At 40.0% G+C, this 20,336-nt stretch overlaps 1 protein-coding gene across 3 annotated transcripts in view; it reads right to left on the reverse strand.

The window, feature by feature from the left end:
- Nucleotides 1–20,336, reverse strand: part of robo3 (roundabout, axon guidance receptor, homolog 3 (Drosophila)) — a 123,238-nt gene that overhangs the window by 10,825 nt on the left and 92,077 nt on the right. For all 3 annotated transcript variants that reach the window (XM_057321164.1, XM_057321166.1, XM_057321165.1), the window contains exons 7-15: nt 13,028–13,152; nt 10,377–10,548; nt 8,430–8,635; nt 5,322–5,403; nt 4,744–4,912; nt 1,334–1,500; nt 838–959; nt 527–743; nt 181–305 (exon numbers count right to left, since the gene is read on the reverse strand). In XM_057321164.1, the coding sequence (XP_057177147.1) occupies nt 181–305; nt 527–743; nt 838–959; nt 1,334–1,500; nt 4,744–4,912; nt 5,322–5,403; nt 8,430–8,635; nt 10,377–10,548; nt 13,028–13,152 (1,385 nt within the window). The remainder of the gene's footprint in view (nt 1–180; nt 306–526; nt 744–837; nt 960–1,333; nt 1,501–4,743; nt 4,913–5,321; nt 5,404–8,429; nt 8,636–10,376; nt 10,549–13,027; nt 13,153–20,336) is intronic.

A 20,336-nucleotide genomic window follows, 5' to 3' on the forward strand; every position in this document is an offset into this window, starting at 1 on the left:
CTATTATTGTGCCATCATGCTGGGTAGCCCCCGCCCGCTGTGAAATCTCATGCATCCAAAAACCCACTACATAGAATTGAAACAGAGATGGTGGTAGACAGAAAAAGTTACGGCTCAGCTTAAGGATGTAATGTTAGCATGTAATGTTTTAAGGTGTCGTCCTTGAAATTAAAATCTCACCTTATATTCTTGAATGACTCCATTTTGCATCTCAGTGGGAGGAGGCTGCCACAACACGCTGATGCTTGAACTGTTGCTGAGCTTGACTGTTGCCACGGTTACAGCACGAGGGGGAGCACTTGGCACTGAGAATTAAAATCGTATTACAATTTTAAAAAAGTAAGTGTCCTTAATAGCATCTACATTATCCTCCTCCATAATTCGATTTCGCCGGATGAAAAGATTGATCTTGTTTATGTGCGGCAAATCAGAATCAAGTTAAACCTGGCTGAATGAACTCCAATCCAATTGATTACAGCAAAATGAAATTGAAGTGCCTCAAACGAAAGAGCGGCAGATATCTCACCCTCCTCTGGCGTGTGGAACGTCAGCGGGCGGCTGTCCATCCCCTGGAACTCATTAAAGTAGGGTCGTATTTTAATCTCGTACTCCGTGCCTTTGAGCAGGTTGGTGATGACGGCGTTTCGCTCAGTTGCCGCTTTCACATCCTGTTGAGACCAGGAACCGCCGACAGGACGATAAAGCAAGCGATAACCCTGGATGTACTGAGACTGACGGTCGACCTGGGAGATGGTGAGACGGAGACATGAGATAAGGTCAGCGGCCGGGTGAATCGTGAGGGGTGCTGAGAGGTTCAAATGTGTTGAAGGTACTCACGTTCCAGCTGATCTTAACGCTAGACGCGGTCAGGAGTGTTGGCTCGTGAAGCTGCACGGCCATCTCTCCCAGCTCCCTTTGAACCTGTCTGTGGTCCACACCTTGACCTGTAGGACTTACATCTGCAGACACCAGACATCAATAATTAATTTGATCTGTATTACTATAAATAATTATATATACACACATACTATGCAAAATAATAGAATATTAATTTGTATTATATATATTTATATTAACAATATATATAAAATAATAAAAAAATAAACAATAATAATAATAAAATAAAAAATAGTAATAGTATAATTTTTTCTTTATGGGTGAAATAATAGGTTCACACAATACATCCAACTGACACGGAATATAACAGATTTTTATATAATCTGTAAATACAGACACAATTTATTACCGGTCATGACTGCTTTTATGTTCAATTGTTTTTTTAAGATCTATATATACAGTGGTAATAAATGTAACTGGTCTCCAGAGTACCAACCTTGTGTTCGTACGGGCTCTGAGATAGGGCTGGGGTCGCTCAGGCCGTATGCGTTTACCGCCCGCACAATAAACAAGTAAATGGTGTTCGGAGACAGCCCGGTTACCGTGTGCTTCTCCAGTTTCACAAAATCTGCAACCGTCTGCCACGTACTGCCTGCTGATTGGCTGAAAATGACATTGATAACTTAATAACAAAATGTATCATTGTATCACATGAACATCAACAATTCAAAACTAGTAGATTCATTCAACCTTGTGTGAACACAACATCAATACAGTAATATTCTGTGCTACATTCAGTTCAAAGCGGCTTTATGGCATTACAGGGAGCATGGGGGTTTAACGGCACAGTCAATGTCAGGGATGGTTATGGGCTCTTGTCATTACACGTGTCTGTTTAATGACCCAGCTCCTCTGTGAGACGAACCATCGCTGCTTTTCTTTTCCTCTGGTGCGTGGGATGCCTAGAATAACTGATGTCTACCACCATAGGTTATTTACACTACGGTGCTATAGGCCGGGATTGTCATAATGCAGTCAGGGCATGCCGTAACACCCTCGGATGCAATTTATAAATAAAACATTGGCTCCCGAATTGCAATTTCATAGCATGTGAACCAAAAACGTGACTTGATTCTCAACTGGGATACTTTGATTTGAAGAAGAAAAAGAAGCAAGGATGAGCAAATAATGAAAGAACATTAATCGAATCTACATCTAATCTATCTCCTTTATAAACTCGCAGCCTATTGCTCACAACCAGATGAAGACGAACCGTACAGGAAAAAACCGTCTTGATGAGAACCGGAGCAATTATTCTCAGGATTTTGCCGTCGTAGTCCAGTGGTGTACAGGCGGGCAAGATTCATAATAACACAACCCCCTTAATAAACAATGAATGTTAAGTGGGGACATCTGCCTGTGCCAGAGGCCTCGGGATATTTCTCTTCACTTGTCTGTGGTTAACCATCATCCTTGTTTGGATAGTCGTCATGTGCACCGTGATCAAGGTTTACTTTTCCCTGGTGGCGACTCCCGCTGCAGACGCACAGCCAATAAAAGCCGACCTGTGCAATTAAGCCGAGCCATAAAGGCTGGGAACCTCGTAAATATTCCTTCAGCAGCCCTTCCGATGGCAGCGATAAATCCAAGGTCACTTTGCTATCAGCTGGGATGGAGAGAAACAGGGAACGCTCGGCAATTGACAAATCCCTTTGTCGTGATTGGACGAGACTGTGACGGTACACAAACACAAAAGCCGGCAGCAACGTAAACCTGGTTTTCCAATCCAAGGTGTCCAAAAAAGCCTAACCTAGAGTCTTCATTCGCAATCCTGATTGTTCCCTCAGTGTCTCACGGCACCTCAGGGAGGCGAATTTTATAGCGAACATCCCCACAGCACTCTATAAAGAATCAATTTTAAGGATGTGGGGCCATGCTAGCTCGTACCCCAAGGGGGCACGGAAGAGGAGAGAGATCCAGCCTGTGTATATAAAAATACAGAAAGAATGAAAATGTGTGTGTGGCGCTTCAAATCTCCATTGCTGAATAGCTGTATGTCTTGCCTCTGAGGAGTACAGGACCTTGGTTGTGTAATTAGAGGTAGCCCCATTTCAACCAGCCTATAATAGCTTAGAGGGGCGTCTATGTGGACTAGATTTGAATACATTACCATGTCATACTCAGACCCTCAAACTCTCAGCGCGCACAGATTTCTCCCGCTCACTTTCCACCATGGCCACCTAGAATGAATAAACTCTGGCACACTGGCGAAACCCCAAACCACTTCAGCAAGAGTACTTGAAATTTAAGATTTAACGGGAACATATAATAGAAAACAGGATTTCGCTTGCTCCTATTTTGGTATGAAGAGATGTACTATGTAGGCATATTGTAAAGTTCACAACCCTAACTAGGATAACAATTCGTCTTTTTGGTGCGAGCCTGGGCTTTGCAAATATAGGCTTTATAGCATATTTTTGCAACACGTTTGTTCTGATTTATTTAAAGTTGGCATAAAACAGAAGTTGTGATAGCGTTTTTTCCATTTTGCTGCTGTCCTTCTGAAACCTTGTATCTCCATATTTTCTGTTTTTTTTTTGTTGTTGCCATAAATCATTATTATTAGTCACCCTTTATGTTTGTCATTGGGTTTTGCAAATATCTAATCAATAAAAAGTTGATTATTGATATATAACTTTGACACCACAGTATTTCATAGCTGTCCTGTGGGTCAGTGGCTAGAGCATGGCACTAGCATTTCCAAGGTCATGGGTTTGATCCCAGGGGATTGCACATAGTCAGACACAAATGTATAATACAGTGCAATGTAAGTTGCTTTGGATAAAAGCGTCTGCCAAATGCGTAAATGTATTTAGTCATTTAAAAAGTACAGTGTTTTTCCATTTCCTTAAAAACAGCGAATTTGGACACCTAAGGTTTCGGAAGTATGGCGATGACATTGTAATGAATATGAGTGAAACGGCTTCTGGAATGAGAGAAAATGTAAGGCAAGACCTTACTTCTTTCTTCAGAAATTAAGGGGATTGTTGAAAGTTGGAAGCCTGGTCAACATGACCTGGGTGTGACTAATGTTTTTGATAAAAAAATGTTATCAGAAAAAAATAAATGACCCGCATGGGTAGATCATTTAACCAAAGCAACTTACTGTACATCGCATTATCCTATACATCTGTTTATGAGTATGTGCAATCCCTAGGATCGAACGGAAATAGGAAAGCTAGGGTTATAGTCCCTTACTAGTCCACCAATCACATACATGCAAAAATGGGCCATTCAGAAATCGTCACAGTTGTGATGTCACAACCAAGAGCGCATTTACATACGGCTGCCACGTTAACTTATCAATGCCGCTTTAGTAAACAGTAACTGGCTCCCACTTGAATGTCAATGTCCCTTGGCCAAAGTCACATCAGAGACTCGTACAAACAAAAGTCTTAAAGGCACAGTAACAAAAACAGTCTGCCTGAAAAAAAGTAAACATTTAATAATTCAGAAAAAAACTATTTAACTCTAAGGCTCAATTTCATTTGCAGGACCCCAGCCGCTATTAATTTAGATCTCTGGTAGTAGGTTGAAGCCTGAGGGGAGTAATTCTTGTAGCAGGCAGGATGTGAGATGTACGCGTAGGATGTAGCTGCACTCGCACGACTGTGAGGAGCATCAGAGCGAATGAAGGGGTCAGGGACAGGGCAGCCACGGGGTGGTATTACCCTGCGTATCACGGCTGACCAGTCACGCTATGACAGTGACACTGAATTAATAAAAAAATGAAGAATTGATCTTCGGAACAGCCTCCGGCGAGAGGCAATGTTATCCGGGGAAGAAAATAAACAGTAGGTAGTAATAAACTGTGCGGAAATGATCATCCATCACACATAGACTTACCTAAAAGCCTCAATAATGTAAGAAGTGACGGCGGCTCCACCCTCGTGCGCGTTGGGTTGCCAGGTCAGAGTCACGCTATTCCGGGTCACGTCCGTTACGACGGGTTTCTGGGGCGGACCGGGGAGCTGGTAGGGCTCTGAAACCGGGGGTACAGAAAGACCTGCATTTTCTGTGAAGCATAAGACAAAGAAATGAGAACATTAGCATCAATCTCTTTGCTACGCTTTAATGGTCCAAGTTATCATCCGGTTAGATCTGTGTAATCATCTGCTTGCCTGTGTTTGTCGTGAGCTATGGCTCTATTTGCAGTTCATCCAAAGAACCTGCTCAATCTGTACTATTCTAGATTAATAGAATGTTATAACGGAGATCAATACTAAACAGAAAAAATCTGATCCCAGGTCAGCACATCTCTATACGCCGACATCTGGCAAATGCACTTATACTGTATATTTGCTGAGCAAACTTGCAACGAAACGGCCTTCTCAGCTGATTTTACGGTTTAAAGATGATATGCTGTAGTTTGTCAAGGATAAGGACACACAAGGCGATGATGAAGCGTGTGTGTGTGTTGTTACCTTTCACCGTGACAACCCCACTCCAGCTTGTCTCTCCACTCGAACTGGAAGCAACACAGGTGTAGGCCCCGGAGTCCGTTTCCTAGCAACAGCAGTCTCAGGGTCAGCATTTGTATGGATAAGCTCAAGCACAATGCCGCACCCTGCTCGGCACAGCGTGAAAATCTTAAATAAGTAGCAATTCCTCTAAATTGCTTATTATTCTACCATAAAACAGAATCAACTGTCATTTACTTCGAAGCGCTACTGAAGACAGAAACAGGAGGACAGAAGTATGGCTTTGTTTCAAAACAAACGAAAATGATATTTTGGCATCACAGACATGTTCCCGGTACAAAAACTGCACCATAAGGAAGGCAGAATAATTATGTTGTCTCTAAATTTTGGACAAATTTCAAGGCAGCATTGCATGTAACAAAAATTAATTGAGATAAACTTGGACAGCTCAAGAGAAAAAATATACATCAAACACAATTCTTAGCAATGATTTTTTCTTTGCATTGTTAGTTTCACTCTACTGAAATAAGTTGTAAGTTAACTTTGTGACCGATCAGATCTGAAGGATTTTTCGTACTATTCTCTCTGTGGTTCATACAACCGAGTAGTTGAGTTAGCATGGGCGTAATGGATGTTTAAGACAGAAAAGGATGAGCGGTGAGGAGGGCATAAAATTTTAACCTCAGGACCGAGGGGGGAGGTCGGGCTGAAATTGCTTACGACAGTGAGAGGTGTAGTAGAGGTTTTCTCTCCACGACAGCGATCTAACAGTGCTGACAGCTCAGGGGCACCAATGACACGTCTGAGGATTTTGCGACACACACATGCACACACACCGTGACCTCGAATTACTGTCTGCTCGCATGTGATGTTTTTGTTTTGTGTTTAATCTTTCTTAAGTGCATGTGGTACATTTTAGGACTAATACAACTTTTTACTCTTTTTGATCTGCTGCGCACGTCAACTACCGACCTAAAAATATTTTCTCTGTATGTGAACCCATGCAGTAAAGGATGGCTCTATATCCTCAGGATGTACAGAAGTGTGTTGTAGAGAATTATTGTGAACATTTATAAATCTCTTCTGGGAAAAGGAGAAGAGCAAACAGAAGGTGTGGTAACACTTTCCTATGTGACCTCTTGCTCTTAAGAGCGGATAACTGCATTGGCACAGATCTCCACTGTGCCGAGTGTTCATTGGTGGAGAACCGGGCCCGCTCAGAGAGGTAAACGTTCAGGCATCGGCTGATTAATCACGGATGGCAGCTCTGGTCTCGGCGCTAAACACACGCTTAAAAATGTATGAGTCAAAACGGAAAAAGGGAGCTAAATATTTTCACTCGGTCAAAAATCATCTCCCTCTATTCAACTCTTCCATCTCTTCCTGTTTTCCAGCTCGCGTCCATGAAATATCCATTCAGTTTGACTAACTAATTCACTCATTTATTTCCTTGTCTTTCTCTCTCTCTCGCTTGGCACGGTAGAAAAGCTGACGGTTTCTGGCGATTCTCCCGGTATAATGGCACGTCTTCAGTGCTTTCCTTCTCTCGCTCCTTTTCTCACATTCGTATGCTACCATCTGTACAAACCCCAGTGTCCGTGCCCCCTGTGCCCTGCCATCATGCCGGGCTAATGGTGTACTAAAGGGGGCCAATGGAGGCTCCAGAAGAAAAAAGGCTGGATCAATACTAGAGCCAAAGAGTTTCAAAGGTGCATCTGAACAAATGCACCATGCAATGGACAGCAAAGCCAAATTAATACAAACTAAACACAAAAGATCAAATCTGCACTGATAAACAGGACTTAAATTAACACGACCTGAGATGACTTTTCATGAGTGGTCTCCAATGTCCAATGAGCAACGTTATTAAAGTTTACTGAAACTATTAATATTTAATAAAACTTAACTTTAACAGAAAGTTTCCACTAAAATAAACCAGAACTAAAAATATGAACATATAAACAAATATAAATAAATAAATATGAAAATGAACAAATAAAAAGCAATAAAGTAAAAGCTACAATTACAAAAATAAATATTAATATCATATCATATATTAATACAATATTAATAAAACTACGTACATTCAAACTAAAAACAAAAGTATATGAGCCAATGAGTAAGCTTTTCCCAAACAACAATATGCATATACCGGATAATTGGATTTTTGCTGTGAAACCCATTAAGGCGACATTAGGAATTGAAAAAAATAAGATTTTCAATAAATAACACTAGAGAATGCCTTAAAAGATATTTGTTGGTCATCCCAGGACACTAACCCTTCACAACATCCTTGCTTATAAACCAAATCTGTGAAAACAACAAAAGAAGGATTCCTATTGGCTGCAACGGAGTTGCATCTTTGGTGGTGATTTTCCAAAAAGCTACAGTATATGAGCATCAAGGACAACAATGTTCAACGTGTTACAAACAATTCAGAGTGCATGCATCACCTTACAAGGTTGCTGAGAGTAGCACATAAAGATCTTGTGCGTCTTTATATCGCAGAATGAGCATTTAATTAAGGCATGAGTGACTTTTAATCATTCCCGGGCGAAATCTATTAACACATCGGCTCTGCGGTGCAGCGACCTCAGGTGAAACCCACAATCACACACACCCCTGAGCGATGGATTTCATTACACTAGCTCGCTGTAATGCAAACGACCGCACTCGTTCCCATTACGATCATAATTACTGGTTTTACCGCCGTATACAACTTTCGCATGAGCGGATGGGTCACCCAGAAACAGTCCAGTGAGCAAATATTATAATCGATGGTCTAATTAATCCTGCCTGTTTACTGTAAAATCGACTGTGCAATAGTTGCGATGACATTTTACAGCCATCACCTGTGTCTAAACGTCACACGGGCGTGTTTGACAACACCGTGCACCATGGCGTAAGACGTGCATCTGGATACAGTGATGGAATATCATACAACAACATATGGTGACTGTCAGAACAGAGATCACCCCATGACGGGACGTGTGTCGAAAGAAGGCACGATTTGAAATAACCATATGTTAATACCCCATGGGTATTAGCATTTTCGAGAATAAAAGCAGCCCGTGCTAAAAACACACTTAAACACAATCTCGACTGAAGTACCTGCAGGGCTGTGATTTGCAAAGTGCCGTTTTCCATTAGGCTAATGCGATCGTCGTTGCCCAGGATCCTCTGTCCGTCTCTCTCCCATTGGATGCTGGGAAGAGGGTTCCCCATTACGTGACACTGCAATTGGGCGGTGGAGCCTGGGGCGAGAGTCTGATTGGCCGGGCCTTGGCGGATGATGGGAGGGATCCGGTCAGACGGGGCTGGGGGGGGGAGAATGGGAGAGGCGTGGGCCACGAGAGTGAAATTAGCATGTAACCACCATCTCATACACTCGACACTCAAGAGATCATTGAAAAAGACACACTGTGAATTATGCAAAGTAAGATTCAGAAGGATCATTATGAAGTGAGGCCAACATATCATGAAATCGAATAAAATATAGGTTAAAATATATCATCATATATTCCAAGAAACCTGTGCATAACTGTGTATTTATTTTCATTTAATGATGCCTAAAACTTCATTTGAAATGCATGGATGAGCTCATCTGCGCAATCGGCACAAGGCAAAAAAACAGATCACTGAATTCACTGAATGTGCAAATCAGTTTGACTGGCCATTTGTTTCACGCACTCGAATTACAGTCCGCTATCTGAATGCAGCGCTAAACAGAAAGAATCAGTGAATTATTTATTTTAATGAGATGTCTAGCCTCTGGGTATCATTTCACGTGCCGGTTTTGTTTTCCAAACATCTTTACCACATTGCAAAATGATTAAATAGATTTACTGCATGCATTCAGCTTGCGATACAATATTTACTGGTTGATAAATTGTAAAGGTGACATCATCAGTCAAAGTATCTCAGGCACATAATGCGTGACTGTGGATTTTACAGGGCGATGCTGAATAACTAGGGCTACAAGCTTCCATTCTTCCGTTTCGACTTTCTTTCAACTGTGTCCCTTCTGAACACTAAAGTGATTGCCTAACATGCCCGTGTTTGCATGAATAATTTATTTTTTGTTGCAATGGAGCTGAAAGCGTGTTGTCTATTGACCAAACCTTGGAAAAAGGTCTATGGATGAATAATTGACAATTCTGTTACCGCTGCGTTCTCATTTTAAATAACAAGGGAAACCAGCCAGCATCTCTGACATTTTCTCTCCGCAGAAAAAAGAGAAAGTCCATGGGGTCAAAAAAGGAAAATGAGTGCTGTATCACTCAAACCAGGTTGTTTTTCTAGATGTGAAACTCAAAGGCGCAAGATTCATATAAAAACCTTGTCCTTGGGTACTGATGCAGTGACCCTGTGAAGCACATGCATACAGTATATAAGTATGCGTGCCCTTCGGTAGATAATTTTATTATGCATCAGAACGTTACAGCAAACATCAGTCAGATGGCGCTCTGTCAGGGTCGTCCACCTTAAAGGCCACGCGAGACAGGGGATTCTGGGAAATAAGATTATTTTTTATAAGCAGGCTGGTGGTACAGAGTGAGGGTGGGGTGGTGCTAATATTGGACGAAGGTTCGTCCGCGTGGTGCACAGTTCGGTATGCACGGGGAGTGCACATAAACAGTTTATCTTGTTAAAGGGGAGCATGACGGAGTCTGCATTATGTTCTTGGGGTTATTTGCATAGCGCGATTGCGCCCTGTCCTTTCCGATTACGTCTGCACCGCTTCCCGCTGTTCTCTCGTTTGTGGAAGGCAGCAATGGTAATTTGGAGAGGCTTTGAAGACTTTTTGATTTAGAGCAAAAAGGCTACACAGGGCGAATCGGCAATTTGTTCAAATGTTAAATAAAAACGTTAGCCGAATCTTTGTGATAAGGCCCCACAGAAGTAATTCAATTACATGCACAGTTCTGGACCTTTAATGTGGTTCGATTGATATTAGAATATCAATAAAAGCACATAGCCGGTGTTTTGAAGGATCTAGTGAGGGTGACTGTAAATGTGTGAGTGTTTTTTTAGCTGGTTAAAAAATTTGACACTCACTGCTTTCCACTTCTAGCAGAGCTTTTGTTAAGATGCTGCCCGCCACACTGATGGCCTGGCATATGTAGTACCCAGAATCCTCGCTGTGCACGTCTGTAATGGTCAGCTCTCCACTCAGCGACACAGAGAAACGGCCTGATTGTGATGGAGGTTGGCTGGGGAACAGCAGGACCTGTTCAGAATGACAAATAGTGGAAACAAATGCTGTAAACATAATTACATCACATTCAAAGTCAATGTTGTGACTAGAATACAAAAAAGCAGCATACTTAACCAGTTTATTGCATTTACTTTCAACAAAACAAATCTACACTAATGTACCAACCATAAACAGCAAACAGCAACCAAACCCTTTTACCAGGGTAACATCATTGTAACACACTGCCTCTTGCGTCTTTTTGCTTCCTCTCACAATTTCTCTCTATATATACATATATAGATATATATTTAGGAATACATTTAGATATATATTTAGGAAATATGAGTAATATATATTTATATTTAAACATTATATATATATATATATATACATGTATATGCATGTACATATTTGTTATATATACACAAATGTATGTGTGCGCATTTATATATACATTTAAATATACACACCACGCATACTTTATATTAAATAAACAAACATTTATTTTGGAATCCATTCATTGCAATTAATTGATTTAATTAATTGATTTAATGTTGCATTACTGTTGTACACAGATGTAAAAAAGAGACCTGAAATAATCAGTATGCTAATATAAACATTTAAGAACTTTGATGGGACAGTTATGGGACTTGTCCAGTTTGCGCTCATATGAATGAAACATCACTCCCGAGTCCTCACATGTGCCAGACAATAGCTGTGTCATCTCAGCTGGTGTTTAAGGGAGGAAAGGGGGTCTGATATACAAAAGACAAGAGCCATGGATCATAAGGAGCCTTCCTCTTGGATGAGACTACAACACTGACAGCTGCACCATTGTTCCCTTAGGCCAGTGTGTGTGTCACTGTTTCATTTTTGGGATAATCCACTGACCCCATCCAAACCTCTCCCGCCCCCTCACCGCAGCCCTCTGGGTCTGACCAGACCTCTTTTAGTTCTGTTCTATATCTGCTGACCTCAGTCAACGACCACACACACACACACACACCAACAAAAACAAAGAACAGAGACCAGATTAACCAGTTCACGACCTGCAGTACAGCGGATATGCGCTCACCTCTGGCCTGTGACACATTCTGCTGGGAATGGAATAAACGGAGGGAGGAATATAGAGATTGGCTTCCTTCCTCAGAGTGTTTTAGAAACAACCAGAGGCTTATTTTATCATTTTTGCTCTGGTTTATTAATAGAGACAAGAGCTTCTTACTGGGCCCAGGGAGAAGTTCTATTCCCCTGACCCGCCCTCACACAAGCTCCGGCAGAAATCCCAGAGTTCCTTCTCCTTCCCTGTCTCTGCGTGTCTATCTCCCAACTCTACCTCTCTCTTTATTTCTCTCTCTTTCTCTCTCGGTGATGCTTTAAGATCCAGAGGCATAATGCTCATTAAACTAAACTGGCAGGTGGTCCACCTGACATGGTACGGGTTCTTCATGTAACTTATTTGAACAATAAAATTAAAATGCATGGTGATCACTGTATGTAAACTTCAGCTACCTCCTAAAATCATCTACACAAATATATACATTTATTTACATTAGGGCTGCCAAACGATTAATCGCACCCAGAATATAAAGTTTGTGTTTACATAAAATGCATGTGTATTGTGCATATTAATTTTGTATTTAAAAACACATAAACATGTTTAGGAAATACTTCATTTTTTTATTTATATTTACCAATAATTTATATTTCTAATTTTTATTTTTATATTTTTCTAAAATATACACATGTATAAATACAAATTAAAATGCACAGTGCACAGACATATATTATGTAAACACAAACTTTTATTTTAGATGCGATTATTCTCGATTAATTGTTTGACAGCTTTTACATAAGTATCAGTTTCACTAGATATGTGTGTAAACACTGATGTATGTTTATATCAAGTTATGCATTATCAGTATTCACTTTTCTTTCAAATAACAGACAACATTTTTGTCTGCAAACGTGATTCTGTATGACAACAGAATAACACACACACACGAAAAGACCTCCCAGAGAAATCTATCCTCGATGTGAGATCAGATGGATAATGAAAAATAAATCCTTCAGATTTCCAGGCTATATGGCCACCTTTCCTGCATCACAATCTTTAAACTGTCACTCAGCTCTTATTTAAAGAAAGAGTTTACACAAAAACTAAAAATCATCATATCAAGTCACACAGGTTTGGAAGGACATGAGTGTAAATGACGACAACATATTGATTTCTGTGGTGAACTATCCCTATAGAATATAGAAAAATCATGAAATGTATTAAAAACTATTCATAAACAAGAGTATGGTACAATACACGGTCTTCCTATTCAAAACAATACTTCTTTTGTTTAGAACTTATTTTTACTTGTGTACTTGGTCACTACTCAAAAGTTGGCCCATGATACAAAACAGCTGTCAAGGAAAGTCCATGAAAGTTTCGGGCAGATGCTTTGATGTGTTTTGACACTGACTCCAAGGGCTACCCGCGTGTGTTGGTGCTCTTTTCTCTTACCTGACTGCCTTCTTTCTGCCAGAACACGGCAGGTGGGGGATTTCCCTTTGTGCCACAAAGAAAGGTGACAGTACGGCCCTGGGCAGAGATCTGATCCCGAGGACGAACCACAATCTGAGGAGGAACTGCAAAAGAGAAAAGAAATGTATGAACAAAAGCTACACAACCTGAATATTGTACTAAACTCCATTTAAGCTTATCCTAAATATATACAGTCTAGAATTGTTTAGTCTAAACTTGAGCCTCTTAAGGAAACTGTGTGAGTTTAAGCCCACCACTGGCATGCGTAAAACTGTCATTGCTGATATTACCCATAGTGCCATGTTTTAAGCCCACCACGGGTGCATGGAAAGAAAATCGTGGGTGAGTGTGCACCCATGCAAACATTGTCGCGTGAACTACGAAGCTTGTTTAAATAAAGTCCTAGGTGATATACGGACCCTATGTAACACAAAACCAACATTGACACCTAATTCATAAACAATTTGGGTTTCCCACGAAAACCATGACCTTAACTAATCCCCACTCAACAATCTCCATGTTATGTTTCCTGGTGTGTATACATTTTGTTTAGATACCAAACGGGTGCATTACCTAAACCCAACGGGGTCTAAACATTGGTTGAGTGTATGTTCTGAACACAAAGAGATGGATGAAAAGAGCTCAATTATTATGGATGTCTTTTCTCCTCTGCGCCCGAAGAGGTACTTTAAACACAAGATAGCACATCTGATGTAGTGATGAAGAGCCCTTATCGTGTGTGGGCGTACCGAGAGCAAATCTACATTTATATATTAGCATCTGGACTAATGTACAATTTCGGTCCGCTAATGAGAGTTTGGCTATAAAGAAGGACCTCTCAACATCCCAAGCGCATCACTGGGTGGCCAAGGGTTCAGACCGTCGATCTTTTTCTGGATCCATTCTCCCTCACTTTCTCTCTGTTAATCTCTTTGATGACACTTCATTGGCTTTCTTTCCACTGCGGACGCTTGGCTCCTGCCCTTGGTGTGAGTTTGATCAATGGTTCTTTCTGACGGATGCTAATCTGCTGGTCTCATCTGCCCCGCAGCCATCTTTCTAGTCAGCACCATTATGACACCCAACACAGGTTCTACCCTGTCTGTAAAGATTCAAAGTCAATTTTCACGTAAATGTGCAAAAATATGCAATGTACTGTGATACAAAGCCTCAGAAAAATTAAGAGACCATTTCGAAATAATTGAAAGTTTTTCTAAATCTACTATTTATAGGTATGTATTTAGGGAAATTTTTGTTTCATTCTGTGAACTAACAATATTTCTACCAAATTTTCTAATAAAAATATTGTTTTAATATGCATTTATTTGAAGAAAATGAAAACCGGAGAAAGAGGTCAAAATAACCAAAAAGATGCTCTGTATTTTTTTCAGACCTCAAATACTGCAAAGAAGTTCATATTCATTATGTTACATATGTCACATATTTGTACATGTATTTAGGAAAAGTTCAAAAGTTTTTATCATGTGTCGGATGTCACTTCTGAGGTTTGATTTTGTTGAAATTTAACAGACACTGGACTGGAATGACCACAATACATCTAGAAATTCGGATTAAAGGGGTCATATGGCGGAAGTATGTGTATTTCTGTGTTTTTGGTGTGTTATAAGTTGCCCATGCATGTATTAGACACGTAAAATTGCACAAATGAAAGTTAAGGTGGGCGTAATTGTAAATCTCATTGTATCGTCTGTCAGTACAATTGCTTTGGAACCTGATGTTCCGAATATGGTAAGAGGCGTTACATTTCCGTGAAATGCTTGCAGTATTTGACCAATCACTACGCACTGGTGAACTGGCCAATCATAGCACACCTCGCTTTTCAGAGCGATGAGCTTTGTAAAAAATCTGTGCGTTTCAGAGAGGCGGGGCAAAGAGGAGATACAAACATGCATGGTATGTGGAAAATACAACGTTTTTTAAACTTTAAATGGTGTATACACATTGCATTACATCTAAAACAAACAATAATATTCGTTTTAGCCATGCAATATGACTCCTTTAAATGAAAATTTGGAATGGTTTCTTAATTTCTTCCGTGGTTGTATACCTATATCATGCTATAACATTATAGCCTAGTTTACATTGCCCGAAAAACATCTGAAAACAAAGTTGAATTAGTGTTTTGGAACCCTATTGGAATTTTCTGAATTAAATAAATGCAAATCTAATTCTGTTCAAAAACGCACTTGATTCATCTCACTTTGTTATGTCGCTCTGGATGTAAACAGGTCTTTATCAGGGACAAACTTCCACATTAGTGTGATAGATGTCGTGTGTGGGGGGGATTGAAAATTTAGCATCACGCATGGAATACAAACTAAACTGATGATAAGCCTTCACATGTTGGAGCTCAGCTGGGGCTGATGGGTATCGATTATTTCCGTGCTATTGCCCTTTATCAGACGCCGTGGACGTGCAATGCTGTCACCTTTAACCTTCACCAGCTAATTGATTTCTCATCCTCTTTTCCACTCCCTCGCAATTCTTTTTGTTTCACACACGATTAGAGTGACGCGCCGCCTCTGACAACACACATTTGTCCTCAGAAAGGGCTTTCTCCTTTAGCTCACCTTAAATTTTTCATGGCATTTGTAACGTCCCTACTAATGTGCGATAACAAACTGCACTCCATTCTGTCTTCGAGTCAATCATATTTGAACCTCTCTAACTCTCTGAAATTCTTTTCACCGGTTTTATTAAGAAAGTCAAAAACGATCCAAAAGACGCAATTGGCATCAATGCATCTGTCTCGGATCAATTTACCGATTGGCTCCCTGCCTGCCTGCTGGCTTTTCTCGTAGACTCTGGCGTAGACCGTAGGCTGCATCACAGCTTGGAGGCGACGGCATGCTGAAACAGAACAAGGCCCGATAGGGAGCCTGGCCGCAGGGGTCACAAGGTTGCTGTCCAGAGGTTAAGCAAAAGCCTTAAGCCTGACCCTAGAGGTCAAATCTGAAACACATCCCTTGTCTGTATAATTTGGAACACAAGAGAGGCCTCAATTCAAACTGGAGAAGAAATTCTAGCCATCCTCTGTTCCTCCGACCATCCCTGGCGTCAAGCCTGTATTGACCATCTTGCTCTCACCTGAGCTAATGCAAAGAATTAAATATTGACAGAGCGCACAGCAACACCGGCTATTTTATGTCATACTGTTCCAGTGTTCTTAAAAACGGTTCTTGCATTGTTCTTTGACAACCATCTAACTATACAATACCATACAAGGTTCAATAGATGGGCTATTTGGTTCTTAGGAGATTAAAAATGAATATGATATTACATATTATATTAATACATTATACTATTATATTAATATATACTAATATTATATGAAACATTACAAATATGGTCTCTTTACGGTTCAGAAAAAGTCAAGAAAAAGTAAGTAATGTATGTAACTTTATTAACTAAAATCAGCCATGAGGAACCTTTTTCATCATGTCAAATTGTTCATCTTTATGCAAAGTATGAAAGAGGGCGAGAAGTCTCCGTCACCCATAAACTACAAAAAAATGACATGTTTTGTCACTGAAAGCCACACACATCGTCTCTAGGGATTTCACTCTAAAAATATGACTTCATGTTGCAGCAAAAACTGAAAGCCACCGAGAGAAAGTGCTCTGGGCTGTGCTAAATAATTACCAGTTAAAACAGCATTACATGAACAGCATGAGTTTTAAAAAAAGAAGCGAAACAGAGGCGTCATTTACATGCTAACGTGGTATGACAGGAAAGCAATAAACAAAACGCTTTAAAATACTCACAATACATCTTTGAAAGACAAACATTTCAATAGACAAAAGACCGACAAAACTAATCTAATCTAAAAACTTTAAATGAAATTTGTGATATGCATATAAATTAGTTTATTTTTCGAAATGAAGTTAGAAATAAAAAACAGTCATTAAATCAATATTCACAAACTATTCCAAGTTATAGATAGAACGCCATCTGTTGAGATCTCTATATGTGTATTCTGGACATCATCTCTCTGTAAAAGCACAGATGGTGTGTTTGATGGAATAGCAGTAGACAGGAGCGTGAAGGTGCCAGGCTGGCTGCCTGGTTAGTAACAGGTCAAAAGTGTCACATACACGAACAAAAGTGGTAAAGCTGACAATTATTCACAGACTTTTGACCCCCAAACGCGGTGTGTTACACTTACATGCTTTTATAGTGTTGAGCGAACATGTATGCACAAACATTCATACATCAAAATCTGACTGAATCGGTTCCTGTAGTTTATTTGGTAGAAAAGGATGTCATCAAAGCAAAGGTGGTGGGTTCGATTCCCAGTGAACACGCATACTAATAATGAAATGTATACCTTGTAATGTACCGTAAATCGCTTCGGATAAAACCCTTTACCAAATGTATAATTGTAAAACATACCCCCCAAAAAACGCATCTTCAAATGCTGTGACTATTCCCAAAGGGACCGCAATGACAGGCGGTTGTCACGTCGACCGATGATGTAGACAGTCAGCGTGCACGGCCACGCTTCATCGCTCAGAGTCGCAATTAAAACCCCCTACATGCAATTAATACAGTCTGTAGAGTGTAACCGATTAATCGCTTTACAGGCCTGTAGGTTATCGACACCGATACAGGGCATATGTTTACAATGCCTAGCTGAGCAGCGGTTCCCGTACAGCAATATCTGGCAAATTCATAAAACATTTACCGCATAATCAAAACGAGCCAGTAATCTGCATAAATGGTGTTTCTCGGGGTCTGTGCCGTTTTAAATACTCCTCCCTTGAGGATACAGCAATATGCATAGGCTAAGATCAGTCAGGTCAGGGTTTGAAATGGGGACCCAATTTTCTCCCCGTCTTTTTTTGGACGGCTTGTAATGAGCGTGGTTAGGCAGGCGTCCTAGTGCAGCCGGATTAATCTGGTGTGAATCGCTCTTACATGGTATTATATCATCCGTATTGTCTCGGCTCTTAGACGTGCTAACAAAGAGGACAGATGAGGAAGCACATGCTGTGGATTATTTCATGACTTGACACTGCGAATGATGAAACAAATCTGTTATCCTTAGTGGAAAAAGAGATTCTTTTTTTCTAAGTCTGTCTGAAGGCTGGCCAATTTAAGCTTTACTTCTTAAGCCTTCATGCTCTGTTTATATTGATGTTCCTGTTTGTATGTTTGGCATCACAGAGACCCCAATAATGTACATGTAAAAATAATCACGGCCGTTTTCTAGTACACAGATACTACACAAACAGAAAGTTTAACCTCTGTTGTGGAACAAATTATGTATGGATTTTTCAGAAATGTGACTGATTCTGATAATGTTGTTTTTGGGCAATAAAACTGAAATAAACAACTGGGAGAAATAAATAAACAACTGGCAGGAACATTTCACTATATTATGCACACCATTTAGAGAATCATAGCATGTAAAATGTGTTGCATTTATTCATGGTTTACACCTAAGGTCTCTGGGAAACTAATAAAACTATATTTATACAATATTTTTCAGAAAAAGGGTGCTATCACGTTGCAAATTTTGTTTATAACCAATTCTCAATAAGAAAAGGGAAAGTCATGAAGTCTTAACAACGTAATTCAATGTTAAATGTATTTTTTTTTAAGATTGCCTTAGTGTCTTTGAGATTTCAAACAAAACAAAGATGAGTATTCTGACTATTCTAGAATAAAAATAAGACACAGTAATTCATCTCAGGGTTCTAGAATGAATTCTATAGCTCTGCTACAAATCTTAGTGAGCTAGCATGTAAAACACCATTTTAACCAATTGAAACCTCATTCGAAACTAAAATGCGCTAGAAGTTTCAATGGGCTGAAAACGTATTAACAGTCTCTCACATGGCACAAAATTACATGAACATATTTTGCTGAGCATTCTAACATTTGTGTAGAATGCTGCCTAGATTATGTCTAAAATATGACACAGAATCTTAAGTCTCAAGCATTATTTTGGCACCTACTGTGTGCAACAGACTTTGCATCAGCTATGATTCCTAAAAACCGTTCAAAATTTGTAACCTGAAATTTGGAAAGTTTCCGAAACTTTCAATTAGACGTTAGTTATTCAAGACACAAGTAAAAAGAGAGAAAAGAAGAGCACCGAAGACATGCGCTGAATTGTAAGAAAACTACATCCCTGCAGGGAACTGTTTCTTTTCATCCACTTACAAAAAGCAGAACGCCCTTGTTTCCGCATGAAAACGTGTTCTTTCTTTTACAAAGTCTGTCTGGCTATTACTGATGTGCTCAGTCAGCATCAGATATAGTCATTTCCATCTCTGTGTTTTTCCTTGACAGAAATAACACGTCTGGAAATTACTTCTCGGTCAGAACTCCGCACATACGCACTTCGTTGCCTCAAGTCAGTTCTCTGAAGAAAAACAAGGCAAGTGGTATGAAGTTTAAGGTTTCAGAAAAGGCAAAAGCCTGCGAGTGTTTGTTTTACGCTATTTGTGAAGACTTTTAAGGGTAAAACAATTGTAGACTTGGTGACTCTGCAAAGCTTCAATGCCAAACCCAAGTGGTTTCCACCGATGTCTGACAATAAGAAGCTGTTCTAGTAGACTGACTAGCCTCCATATAAAATAAAATAAAAAAAATGAGATCTCAGTTGTTTCTCCTAGACAGCAACGAGATAACATGAGATTAAAAGTAGACTTTTCAGGCTCCTGGGAGAAAAAAGCTGAGAACCAATCTCATTACTTCTCTCTTTGTCAGCCTCTCTGTACTTCGTTCAAGCTTTCCTCAATGTGAAGTGAATGAAGAGGGGTCATTCCTATTCTGCTGTAGTATGACCTTTTGTAATTCTCCTCGATAAAGAAAATCCACCAACCCTTAGCTCACTAAGACTCTGAAGTATCAAACACCTGCATTTTCAGTATCGTTTTAAACAGCAAATCCTGTTTTACTTCTCAGGATATATGAATGTGAGTTGGACTGAAACACTTTGCATCCTTGCTAAAAAATACTTTTGGGTTTAAGGATTTGGGATGCCATGCCTATATCTTAAACTCATCACAACCAATCATATTCCTCAAAACATCTGAACCACACGCATGCAGAGAGATGAAATGGAATAGTACTTACGAGATGGACCCGCTATAATGGAGGTAAGATGGAGAAAGAGAGACAAAAAATGGATGAAGTTGAATGAGTGGATTTTGATTTGCATTTAGAATAAAATGAAAGAGACCGAGTGATGAATGAAAGTTTGGTGTGGGATGGAGCGACAATGGGCGGCAGTGACAGGAAATACAGGTGATGAGGA

The sequence above is a fragment of the Triplophysa rosa genome, linkage group LG22, assembly GCF_024868665.1.
Source record: "Triplophysa rosa linkage group LG22, Trosa_1v2, whole genome shotgun sequence".
NCBI classification, from domain to species: domain Eukaryota; kingdom Metazoa; phylum Chordata; class Actinopteri; order Cypriniformes; family Nemacheilidae; genus Triplophysa; species Triplophysa rosa.